Source organism: Pristis pectinata, chromosome 2 (assembly GCF_009764475.1).
Source record: "Pristis pectinata isolate sPriPec2 chromosome 2, sPriPec2.1.pri, whole genome shotgun sequence".
Lineage (NCBI taxonomy): Eukaryota > Metazoa > Chordata > Chondrichthyes > Rhinopristiformes > Pristidae > Pristis > Pristis pectinata.
The window spans coordinates 115,122,383-115,136,252 of record NC_067406.1 but is presented as its reverse complement, the minus strand read 5'-3'; the positions used below and the strand labels follow the sequence as shown (position 1 = coordinate 115,136,252).

The 13,870-nt window shown below is 39.3% G+C and overlaps 1 protein-coding gene across 6 annotated transcripts in view; it reads right to left on the bottom strand.

Moving 5' to 3' along the window:
• The window catches only part of LOC127584880 (arfaptin-1-like), a 121,643-nt gene that overhangs the window by 86,183 nt on the left and 21,590 nt on the right, over positions 1 to 13,870 (bottom strand). For 5 of the 6 annotated variants that reach the window (XM_052041852.1, XM_052041873.1, XM_052041867.1 and 2 more), the window contains exon 2: positions 13,437 to 13,538. The exons of the other annotated variant lie outside the window; for it this stretch is intronic. In XM_052041852.1, the coding sequence (XP_051897812.1) occupies positions 13,437 to 13,529 (93 nt within the window). In that variant the 5' untranslated portion in view covers positions 13,530 to 13,538. The remainder of the gene's footprint in view (positions 1 to 13,436; positions 13,539 to 13,870) is intronic. 6 annotated transcript variants of the gene reach the window in all.

Below are 13,870 nucleotides of genomic sequence, written 5' to 3'. Positions count from 1 at the left end.
TCTGTTATTAATCCCTTTGGACCCAAAAGGTAGAAAGAGTAATTGGTGCAAATAAATCACAATATACTTTACTGGGTTGGATACACTACTGTGCAAGATAATGAACCTTTTACTCTTCCTAATTAGTACTTACTTTAGGGGCCATCTGTATGTATAAGAGGCTAGAATATAACACCCATTGTTTGGGCATACAGAATTCAATTCCAACTTTACCTGAAGTATATCCTGTTGGAGATAAATTCCAGGTGAAATTTCACCAGATGTAAAATTGGACTTGGAACTTCTGTGTGCTCCTCAACCTTGGGCACTCGCCAAATGACATCATTATGTGTTTAACACCCATTTTTGCCTTTACCAACATAAATTGGAATAGAAAACTCCACACCACAACTGCTATAAAACAGTGTTAGTAGAATTAGTAGCACAATGTGCTCATTTGTTTCTTCATTTGAAATTTAAAAGGACACTCTGCTGGTTCAACCAGACACCTTCAGAAACAATTGTAGACTGCTGAAACACCTTCCAGAATCCACAAAGTCTGCTACAACTAACATGGAATGTTGTTTGCGGCCATTTAGTTTGTGAGACAAGCATTCAATGGGTGCCCCAGTGGTGATACCACCAGCTGGTGACTCGGGATGTATCAGGGGTGTATCAAGGGCCTTTGTATAGGAGGCTAGAACACTACCATCAGTGAAGAGGCTACCCCAAACCGTTTTCAGGCACCATTTTCCACTTAAATCCCTCTGATCAGCAATGTATTCACAAGTTCAGGTTTTCCAAGGATGCCATCATCTAGTTACACAGCAGTCTGTGGAAAAAATTTCAGCCACACTCTTGTGGTTGGACTGCCCTCTCTGTGGAGATAAAAGCCATTTTGATTCTCTGCTTCCACTCCACAGAATCTTAATGAGTAACCACAGCAGATCTCTGTTGTGCATTGATTTGGGGCTCACCACTGAAGGAAAGACATTCCCCAGGCACTGTATTCACAAATAAATTATTTCATCTATTTTGACTTCAAGCAGCATGTAACATAGCTGATAGTGGGATTTGTTCAGCGTTACTATCTTCCCACAAGTACAGGTGGGCATCGACTTCACCTGTACCCATAAAGGCTCTCCAAAAATAACAGGAAAGTTTTCTATACCTTCAACATGCTGCTGGTTGTGGATCATCAGAATTGCCACCTGTTGAATGCCATGCTTCTGAGAAGCACATAACTCCTTCACCCTGATAGAGTCTGTACCACTAGTCAGTGACCATGATTGTTCAGAGGGTTAGATCCTGGGAGACAAAGTTCACCCTCTACTTCACTAGCTCTTCACAACAGTGTCCCCTCCAATATAAGCAGCTGAGTGAAGATACGAGGGTCACACAAGTACTGAAAAATCCCCTCACTTGCACAATTTTTTTTTGTCTGCATTTATTGTATGTCTACTGTTTTATGTATGTCCTCTGTTGTGAGAGTCTGGGGGGAAACGACATTTTGTTCCTCCATGTGTTTTTATAGCATATGGGTAAATGACAATAAAGTAACTTAAACATCCCACATTAACAACATCCAACTCTTTGATTATTTTAATGGCTTTCTACAATATCTCTGTATTTCCAGATGAGTGGCACCTCATTTAAGGAATTCAGACTTCAAAAATAAGATTTGCTGTGAAGATCTACATGCTGCAAGTGTAAAGTGGTGTGCTGACCACCTTGACACAGCTTGAGATCTAAAAATTCTTTCACAATTGCTCCATTGAGTGAGGATTCTCACTTCTGAAGAAGACCACTATTGTCATCTCATGTCAGACTCTTACAGTGGGCTTGCCATGCCTCCTGCACAATCACATAACCTAACCACCTAACTCCAGTCCCCTTCATCACACTGACCAGAACTTTTAAGTTGCCTTTGAGTGATTGTGTACACTGTCATCTTCTCCCTGCAGACCAGGTACATTGCTGTGTGGCTGCCATATTGAGTACTTTTAATTGCTGACAGCCTTCTCTGAATATTACACAGCAGTGTCAGCAGGGCGGCAAAATTGAGCAAGGTCCTATTAGGAATCACACAAACTATGTTTTAATTATCTTTTCTGAGTGTGAACACTTTCAAAACATTTGAAATGGATTTTGGCTAATCTCAGGTCCTTGCAGGTCTGGTCGAGTATCGGGGCATGTTTTAGGACACTAAAGAGACGCAAACTAATTATTGGACAAAGAATTTAGTTAAATATTTCAACAAGCTTTTCCAAGAATGAGGGGACATGAGAGGGAGGGAATACTGGATTAATCCTACCTGAAGGAACTAACAAACCAAGAAGTGGTAACAGAACATCTGAGGTCTATGTCTGCCAGTTACAATAGAGAAAGAACAGATAATGCCTTCAGGACAGAAGACAATATATTACTATACAAATGGAAGTTAAATGAGAAGAGATACAAGAAGGGAGTGCCTTGAAGAGATCTTTTCCTTACCTTAAAGAATTTATCTTGAAACAAGTTAAACACAATAGGGTAAATTTATCAATGGAGGTCATGGACATTACATAATTACAGATGAGAAAGCAATCTAAAATGACCCCAAACACTAAAGCCCCACATTCCAGCATCCAATCAGTGTCTAACAAGATTCCAGCAGAAAAGGCTATTAATGAATGGACCAAAAAATTAACAACAGATAAAGCCTGTTTTTAAAATAAATAAACAGAGTGAGTAGTTAGGGTTTGAAATGCAGAGACACCATTGTTAGAGACAATAGTGGAAGCAAATTCAATTGTTGCATTCAAAGGGAGACAGATAAAGAGGCTAAAAGTAAAGAATTTGCAAGATTATGGAGTGGGCAGGGGAGTGGGACTAAATAGATTACTCCTACAAAGAGCTGGTGCAGACTTGATGGACCAAATGGTCTTAAGTACTATAATCATTCCATAATTCTGCAAAGATAAAACTCCTGTGATCTTATTACATCAATAAGAGGAACATGTTTACAGGTTTCTATAAATGTTTACTTGTCCTCTTGCCATCTCTGAAGGAGTTCATCAAGTTGGAATTGAATCAAGATGATTCAATATAATTTAGTTTGGAGATGCAAATTTGTTATCACATCAGTATGGAATCAAATTCAGTATTTTCTGAACAGTAAACTAACCTACAATGACCCACACTCAAAGGCAAGGAAATGTCTTCAGTTTGGTGATCCTCCTGGGCAACGTTATTTTTTTTAAAAACAGGGAAATGTCCATAAAAATAAATCCTCTAAACACTGACAGACCACTGGATATAACTACTGAAAATTACAGTAGTGCCAATGAATGCTTTTATTACCCACATAACATCTGATGGAAACCATTCTACTGGTAATGCTGCTGAAAGTTTCCCAAAGCTTTGATTGTTAGTCACCAGCAACAGTATACACCACAGGATAAAACCTATGCTTGTAGAGATCCACAATGTTGTCATTTAAAACATGCATTTTAATTTGAAAAATACTTCATTGGGCAAGTCTTTTTGAAAGCTGTGTTAAAATAGACACCACTGAAATGCTCAATCCTTTAATTCATCTGGCTCAAAGGGTATTAAAAGGCACTAAGCACAATTGGCTTCAGTATTTCCCACAGTACAAAATCTATGTAAGATAAATTGCCATTATCCTTCAATACAACCAAAGGCACCCACACATCTTGGTGAACAAAGAGGTATTTGGAATAATGTCCATTCATCTCCATCCTTTCCCTCCTTCAGAATGGAATCTCCCTACCAAAGGAAGGATATACTACTAATGTCACTGAAAACATTCTAAACTGCAGATCAATGGTCAACAGCAATTGTGTGCACTACAGAATAAAAACTAGGATTGTGGAGGGCCACAATTCTGTAACTCTAATAATTCCACACATTTGGAATTACGGCAAAGCCAGAATGGCAGATTTTCCAGACTATTGGATGTTATACATACAAAAACCCCAAACCACTTTTGATTTTTTTTCAAAAAGATGTTAAACAGCAGACAATTTATTCTCCCCCCCCCCACCCCGCAGTGAACCAACTGAGTTCTAAGAGACTTCGTTTAAACTCACTCTGGGCCCCACTTCCCACAATCCCAGTGAATTCAAAGGGATTGTGGGAATGAGTTTACATGAATTGTGGGAATCAGGGCCCCAGTCAGTTTAAAAGGAATGTGGTATCGGGACACAGTGAATTCAGAGACAGTGTGGAAAATGGGATCCTAGTGAGTTTAAAGCCAGCCTAAAGTGACTCTGGGAACCTGTGTCCCACTAAGCCTAAAAGCTCAAGAAACGGCAACCGTTGAGCCAAATGTCGAACCATCGGGATTTCCAAACATCGGGATAATGCATTATCAGAGTTCTGTATACACAAGTATAGCACGGCAAGGTAGATGCAGGGATGTTTTTTTTCTGCTGGCTATGGTTTTTAGGACCAGGCATCAAAGTCTGAAAATAAGGAACTGGCCATTCAGGGCAGACTAGAAGAAATTTCATCCTTGGGATTCTCTACCCAAGTCATTTAGTATATTCAAATCATAAATTGCTAGATTTTTGGACATTAAGGGAATCAGCAGATAGGAGGTTGGTACAAGAGAATGGGGTTAAGGCAAATTTTCAGCAATGAAATGGTGGAGCAGGAACAAGGAGTCAAACTGACTATTACTGCTTCTATTTCCTCTGCTCTTATCAATGCTGAAATGTTAAGGAACAACCTACCACAACACCTTGAGAAACCTGTTGCTAAAGGTGCCACAAAAACACAAGTTGCTGCTGTTTTTGCAATACAGAAATGTTAATTTTACTATGGAGCCTTCCTGCCTTCTTCTGGGCATATTTGGAACTGCAACTATTGCAAAGTAATACCAAATACAAGGTGCCTTTTTTCCCCTCCATGTTTCTTTTATGAGATTTGAATGTCACTGGCAAGGGCAGCATTTATTACCCATTTCCAATCTTCTTCGAGGACATAAGAACATTAGCTGGAGAATACTATTTAGCCCCTTGAAATGATGTGCTATTCAACAAGATCATGTACCTCATTTATCTCCCTGCCTAATTCCCATATACTTTGACACAAGAGATTCTGCAGATGCTGGAATCTGGAGCAACACGCACAAAATGCTGGAGGAACTCAGCAGGTCAGGCAGCAAATATGGAGGAAAATAAACAGTCAACGTTGTGGGTCGAGACCTTTCATCAGGACTGGAAAGGAAGAGGCCAGAAGCCAGAATAAAAAGGTCGGGGGGGGGGGGAGGGGGGGGAGGGGGGGAGCACAAACTGGCAGGTGATAGGTGAGTCCAGGTGGGGAAAGGGGAAATGCCCCTTCCCTCTTCTCCTTTTTGCCCCTCCCTTTGTTTTCCCTCATTCCTGTAGCCCCCTCACGCCTTCTTTCCCCTCCCCCATGACCCGCCCATCTGTTCCCCACTTCCTTCCCTTTATTCCATGGTCTACTGTCCTCTCCTACTAGATTCTTTCTTCAGCCATGTGTCTCTTCCATCTATCACCTCTCAGCTTCTTACATCATTCCCTTTCATCCCTATCACCTGCCAGCTTGGGCTCCTCTGACCTTTTTATTCTGGCTTCTGCCCGCTTCCTTTCCAGACTTGATGAAGGGTCTTGACCCAAAACATCGACTGTTTATTTCCCTCCATAAATGCTGCCTGACCTGGTGAGTCTCATATACTTTAATGTCCCAAAATCTATCCATCTCTGTTTAGAAAGCAAAGAGTGACTGAGCCTCCACAGACCCCCCTGGGATAGAGATGAAAGAAGAAATTTCTCATTTCATTCCTAAATGGTCTACCCCTTATTTTGAGCCTGTTCTAGACTCCTTAGCCAGGCAAGACATCCTCCCACTATCTACCCCTCTCAAGAATTTAGTATATTTCAATGAGGCCAGTTCTAATTTTTCTGATTGCTGATCCAAAAATTATCCAAATACCCTCACTCTTGGTTTATGTTACACAGAACAATCCTTATCTATTTTATATATGCATTGGCCACAACTCCTCCCCCCTCCGCCCCACCCCTACAACCAACCTCCTGCATTTCTACAGCAACCTTTTATGTGGCACTCTATCAAATGCCTTCTGGAAATCCAAAAAATATCTATCAATTACCCTTTATCTACCCTTTTTGGTAAATTTTCAAAATACCCTGGCAAATTTGTCAAATATGACAGCTTTCATAAAATTAAATTGGCTGTACTTGATTATTCTTGTGATTTTCTAAATGTCTTGCCAATACTTCCTAATAAGGCATTCCACAGTTAAGGTATCTTTGTTAGTCACATTACATCAAAACACAGTGAAATGCATCTTTTGCATAGAGTGCTCTGGGGGCAGTAGCCGCAAGTGTCACCACGCTTCCGGCGCCAACGTAGCATGCCCACAACTTCCTAACCCGTACGTCTTTGGAATGTGGGAGGAAACCGGAGCACCTAGAGGAAACCCACGCAGACACAGGGAGAACGTACAAACTCCTTACAGCGGGAATTGAACCTGGGTTGCTGACGCTGTAATAGCGTTATGCTAACCGCTACACTACCTTCCCCAATGACAGAAGTTAGGCTATCTGGCTTATATTTTCCTGCTTTCTGCCCCCCTTTCTTGTGAATACTGCCATTACATTTGTAATTTTCTAATTCTCTGGGACTTCTCCAGAATGCAGAGAACTTTAATGGATTACAACCAATGCATCCACTTCCTTTAAGACCTTAAGATCAGGTCGGGGACACCTGTTGGCCTTCGGCCTCATTACTGTGCCATCCCTTATGATGGTCAATTTATGGGACAGGAAGTATCCAGAGATTGCAGAGTCTGGCACATTGTCTATATAGAATGATTGTGTGAGGATTAATATGTCTGTTTCTTAACTGGTCTATGGGACAGCTCTTCCAATTTAGCCACCATGCCAGAGATATTCATAGGAAGATTGACTAGACTGGATGGGACTTCACAGCATTTGAATTCAGTGTGTTGGTCAACATCGGGTGGTCAGTCTGGTTTTAGTCTTTACCTTAATGCAGTAGTTGTACTGCAATTGTGTGGCTTGCTGGACCATTTCTGAAGGCATTTAAGAATCAACCAAATTGCTCACAAATAGGCCACACTGAATAAGGATAACAGATTTCCTCCCATGAAGAAAATGAGTGGACCAGCAGAGTTTCAATGACAATCTGGTAGTGTGTTAGTCATCATTACTAACGGCAAGTTTTTTTAAATTCCAGATTATTAACCGATTCTAAATTTCACAGCTGCCTTGGTAAAATCTTGAATAAAGACCTTGATAGAACCAGTGCTTCTAGATTGTTAAATCACAGCCTCTACATAACTGGTTTAGTAACTTAACGTATAGTCCACAGATGAAGTATTAGTTTTAATTAAAAGCTGACAGCATAGTTGATTGGGACAAAAAAAAACTTGAATTTTATAAAATAAGCATTTTTCACAATCGTAAATTTATTACTGAAACTCAAAGTCATTGTCTCCTTGTGCAGTTCCACAAGTAATATGCACAAGTAGTTTTTCAGTATATGATCTACAACATTGAATGTGCTGGGCTAATCATCACAGAAAGAAACTAAACAGCGGTCATTCCTGTCCTCACCCATCAACTATGCTGACCTACAAAGTTCCAGTAAGGGTCAATGTGTGGCAAATGAGGAACAGAGTTCTTAATCAATAACTGGTGCAAGACAAAAGCTAATTATACCATTGCTTCGATTAGTCTTAGAATTCATTACTGACTGGGAATCACAAAAGGGACTTCTGTTGATTGTATTGCAGAGATAATTCCAAATGACCACTAACTGAGATGGCTGAGTCCTGAAATATATAGCTGCCAGACTGTGTCTAAAGCAGGTCATCAGTGCGCCAATGAGGGATAAATGTACTTGACCTCATCTACACCAACATATCTGTGGTAGATGTATGCTGAGCCAGTGCTGTAGTTACACTTATACTTTGCATTTAACACACTGAAAATCCAATCACAATCATTTAAAAGCATATTAAGTATAAAACTTCTATACTGCTTAAATTCAATCGCAGTATGTTATAAGAAAGCCTCCTGTTGACTTGGCAAATTCATAACAGGTATAATTTTCATAGTGGAAATTGCACCAGTCATTTACATCATCACATTCTAAGAATTTGCAGTGCAATTTTGTTGAAAATTGTCAAAATTCTTTGAAGGTCAGAACACAAAGCTGATAAAAGTTGATCCACTAAACCAAATACATCAGTTAACTGAGTACATTAACACAGGTACTCTGTAAAAACTTGGAACGATAAAAGGAAAAAGTACAATGAAATGGATTGCAAAATCTTTACAGTTGTTTTTACATGATCATCTGGAATTTGCAGTTGTTATGATATAAAACTGTTGGCACTCACTGTTACTACTGTGTAAAACTGAATTTCTGCCTCTACACATGGGCAGTTAAAATGCAAAAATACAGGAGTGGTCAGTGATATCTTGCACCCCTATGGAGTGCACTTTTGCAGTCTTGACATTCAGCACAGAATCAGCAATTTAAAATGAACTACTTCTGCTTCAATGTTCCACACAAAACCCTTTAGAATATGTTAAGCTTTGTTGAAGTGTAACTCTTTTAACAGTGCTGAGTAATGCAATAAATAAATAAATATTACGGCACAACCTTCAAGGTCTTGTTCACAGCTTAATTTAATGTTAAGATGCAAGTTCAATTTCCTTTTAAAATGCATTAAGTATTTTTAATCCCATACCCACAGGCCAAATCAATTCTGCCCAGTCCGCCAGATCAAGCAGCATGCCACTTGTTCACTGCTCCCATAACTATGATCTCCACTCCACTATGAAACACTGGTAACAAATTAGCATATCCATACTCAGAAGATGCTTCCTTCATCCTCTACCCCCTCTAGGGCATTGGCATTTCCCAAACGGTGACAGGTCAGTTGAATGCAAAATATAAAGAGTCATATCATTTCGTTGAAAATTGTCAGAAGCTACTGCAGTGATGATGTAACAGACAGGTATAGTTTCCTCAGAGCTCTTCTTTCTCCCGTCTCTCTTGGGGGTAGAAAACAGAACTACTATCTCAATATACCCCAGGACAAATAGGAACCAATTCCAACTAATCAGGTTACTAGATCAGCTTCTGAGCAAAAATCCTTCCAAAACCCAGGGCCTTTTGATCTAAAGCAGCAAAAAACTTTGCCGAACAGTCAGCTTCCAAATGTCAATTTCTAAACTTAATTTTTTTTTTAGGAAGTTTCATTTTAAAATTCTTGTGAATAAGTCAATCGCACATTCAAAATAATTTTAAAAATTATTGAAAATTATTCAGACTATAATTTTAAATTAAAATAAAATATATTCATAATAGTTATCAATGATTTGCATGAAGGAATTGAATGCAATATTTCTAGGTTTGTGTTGGATTGTGAGGAGGATGCAGACAATTTGAGTGAATGGGATGGTACATGGAATTAATGTGCATAAATGTGAAGTTATGCCCTTCAAGAAAAAAAAGTATGGAGTTATTTAAATAATGAAAGATTGGGAAATACTGATTCACAAAAGAATACAGTTATCTTTGTACACCAGTCACTGAAAGCAGATATGCAGATGAAGAAAGCAATTAAAAGCGGCAAAAGATATTTGGTCCTCACTTCAAGAGATTTTAAGTACAGAACCAAGGATGTCTTACAAAAAATACACAGGCGCTTGGCAAGATCACTGATTCCTGGGATGGCAGTACAGTCATAAGAGGAGAGATTAGATTGTCTAGGCCTTTATCCACTAGAGTTTAGACGATTATGACAAGGTTTGACAGGCTGGATACCGGAAGGATGTTTGTCACTGGTCAAGGATCAGGGGTCACAGTCTCAGGATAAGGGACAAGACATTTATGAATGAGACAAGAAGAAATTCCTTCACTGATGCACTGGTGAACCTGTGGAATTCACCACCACTGAAAATTGGGGGCTAATTCATGAATATATTTAAGGAGGAGATAAAAAGATTTCCAGACAGAAGAAGAATCAAGGACTATTGGGGAAAGTAGGAATACTGCATTAAAATAGAAAATCAGCCACAAACATACGGAATGGCAGAGTAGCCTCAAAGGGTTGAATGACCATATCCTGCTCTTATTTATCTGTGTTCCATTTTAAATGAATTAAATAAATTAATATAATAAAGAATATAAATTATCTGAAAATTTGCATTTCTCCCATGATCCAGTGCATTGAAATCAAGTTGCTGAAACTGCAGCAGATCAAACCTGAAACAGGCTGAGCAGCAGATTTCCCATGTTAGCTCTTCAGGGGCTTGGGGGGGGGGGGGGGGAGGAAGTTGGTGGAAGAACTGGAGGAATTTGTCACTCTGCAGTTGGACTCCCTGATGAATCTGATGTCCAAGTGCAGTTGATATGACTGCATGATGGACCTGTGTTCACATGCATGCTCTTCAGAAAAATACTGATATTGTTAATCCCTCCAAAAGAGTCGTGCACAACCCCATTAATCTAACCTACCCAGAAGGAACATGACTTCTTGTATTAAGTTACGATACACTTGAAAGGACGACTTTGTTTATCTTTTTTTTCCTTTCTGTATCTAAAGGAACAGTTACTGAACTGCAATCAGAGAATAATTGCTATTTTTGATATCTTTAAACTTCACCTTGGCCAAGTTGCTATTAATGGTGCCAAAATCAGACAGATTGTGGATGCAAACCCCTCACGAATGATGTGCAAATTATTAACACTGAAGCCTCCAAGTACTTTGAAGAACCACTGCACTGTTAAGAGGTTCTGTTTTTAGAGATGTTACACTCAGGTTCTACCCACCACATAGATGTAAAATATCCCAGAACATAAGAGTTCTCCTGCATCTCAGCAATATCCATCCCACAACTAACCTTACAACCTTACCTAATGATTAACTGGTAGTTGCTCTGTGAAAACCAACTGCAGCATTTAATTAAAAGATATAATGGTGTTCTACAATAATTCCAGAGCAGTGAAAATCTTTAAAAAGGTCAAAGGATGTGATGAACAAAATCTAGTAGTCCTTTCCAATTAAAGTGCTCTGGCATTCACTCATGTTAAGCACTGTCAGTCACTGTTCTAACATAAAATTAATATTCTTGTAATGAATGAATGTAATGTGGAAAATGAAAGGCACCTACGAAGTATGTTTCTTCTATAAATCTATGGGCAATCTGCTAAATGGCAGGAAAGAATGGCCACGTGTTAGAAAGAAGTCTAAAAACTTTTCTTAATAAATCAAAGTAAGTGACCAAATATTCCAAGATAACAGCCTAGCAGCAAAATCTGCAGTGTTCAAAAGTTTGATTGTATTCTACAGGTAACATACTATTGCCCAGATGTGCATTGCCACAAACTTTAGTTAAGTTGTCAAGAAAATATTTCGAAACTATATTCCATTGTAGGCTAAAAACTCTCATGTAAAACATCAAGCAGTTGTATGATTCAGGTAACCCTTCTAAGTCTTTACGAGGTATGAAAGGCAAAAAACGAAAAACTTTGACAACAGCAAACTCGGTATTCTACAAAGCAGTATGGTGGTCAACTGCGAGGAATGTGAGTAATAAAGGATATGTAAGGAGTTTGTATGCTCTCTCCGCGTCTGCATGGGTTTCCTCAGGGTGTTCCGGTTTCCTCCCATATTCTAAAGACATACAGGTTGTGGGCATGCTATGTTGGCGCCGGAAGAGTGACGACACTTGCGGGCTGCCCCCAGCGCATTCTCAGTAACACAAAAAGGTGCATTTCCACTGTGTGTTTCGATGTACATGTGACAAGTAAGTATCTTCTCTTATATTCTGTATTTCTCAATTTACAGAAACATGGCACTGATGAAGAGGCCAAACTTTTTGCAGCAAGTCATTTCTTGAATTCTAATATTTAACTAACATAACTTTCAGAAATAGCTTCAAACTATATCCTTCAGCTAATTTAAAGTCAAAAAGACAAACATTTTGACGAAAATCTACATTCTTCACCGTGGACAGTAATTCACATCCCCAACCTAATAAAACTTACCAAGATGCTTTCAATTCAACAAAAATTGGATAGTGAGTGACAGAAAGAATTATCAAAGACTTGGCTTTAAGGAGCATCTTAAAGCAAGACATTAAGAGAATTGCAGAGCTAAGGGCCAAGTCTACTGCAAGCTTGCCCACCAATGGTGAAATGAAGAACACACAACCCAGAATTGGAAAAAAATTGACTTAGAAGGCTCTAGGGCTGCAGAGATTTCAAAAATGACAGAGGTGAAGAGAGCATGGTGATAGAAGAGCAAGTGAGGGGCAAAGCTATGCTGGGACTCAAAAGCAAGGATGGGAATGCTAAAATAGGTGCCTCATCATAGTGCAGCCAGTATCAGTCAGCAAGCATGGGTGTAATGGGTGAATGAAATTTATAGCAAGTTACAGTTTGGGTGGCAGAGTTTGAATTAACTCAAGTTTATGTGGGGGGGGGGGGGGGGGAAAGGGCGGCGAAATGAAAGGCTGACCAGGAGTGTACTGTAACAGTCAAATCTAGCAATGACAAAGATTTGGTTGAAAACACCAGAAAAACTTGAGCTGAGGCAGAGGCAGTCTTAGTGATGGACCATGTATGTGGTGGAAAACCAAGATCTGTGTGAAGCATAACACTGAAACAGCAAATGGGTTTGCATTGCATCAGACTATTAACTGAATTGGGATTTGTGTCAGTGGAGCTGATTTTGTAGTTGGGACCAATGAAACTGCCTTCAATGCTTACCGTATATAATTCAGGAAATTGTAGCTCATCTAATATTAAAGATAAACAATGCAAAAAATCTGAGGTAACAACACTGAAAATGATTACCAATTTGCGAGAACAGTGGAGTCAAGCATGCTTCCCTGTGAAGAATAGGGTCATGACAGTAGACTTAAAAGCAGGGGGAACAATATCTTGAGAGAACTATTTAGACTATCAGCTAACAAGATGAAGGGAGGAAATTTGTGTGATCAGTTAAGCCAAAAGGGATCAAATCAACAAGTGGTAGATCTCGCTGACAAAGTAATCTTGGATACGACAAGGTAGAGGGTGGGATAGAATCTAACTTGATTTCAGTACTAGGCACCAGAGAACATCAGTATGTATATGGGTAAGGAGAAGGAAAGGAAGCAGCCAAGGCAAGTAACTGGATAGTCTTGAATAAGTGACAAAAAAAATTGTTGCAGTCTTTACACCACTGTTACAAATTACAAACAGAAACCTTGCATTTGCAGAAAATGATTCAATTTTTCAAAAACCGTTTGAGAGCAAATAACTATTGTCTGTTACAAAGTGTAATTAGTTGAATGAAAGTGTTAAGTGGTGACTAAGCACATGATATTTAACATCAGATTATGGTTAGAACATTTTATTAAATATAATCTTGTAATAACCTCAGAGTCGGACTCAGAATCCTGTGCATGCATTTCAGCTGCAGCTGGATGGGAATCTACAGTCTGACCTGGAGCCTCACCAGCAGCAGACATGGCGCTTTCCTGAAAACAAAAAGAAGCATTGGCCAAGTGCATAGTGTACTTTCAAACAAAGCATACGGAAAGGAAAATATCTTAACTAATGCTTGCAGTACTAGTTTTCCCAAAGCACTGGCGGCAATAGCTCCCACCCTCAATCACCTATTGCATATGCATCATGTATTTGTTACAACAGGATTAATTTGAGATTCATATTTGAGCTCCATTTATTGTCAGATATTTGCCCCAACTCTGGCAACCAGCAACGCCCCCCCCCCCCCCACACACACTAAAGTACACTATTAACTGGGTTACAGTTAAGCTAATATAGTTTATCCCAATTGTGGTTATTTTGA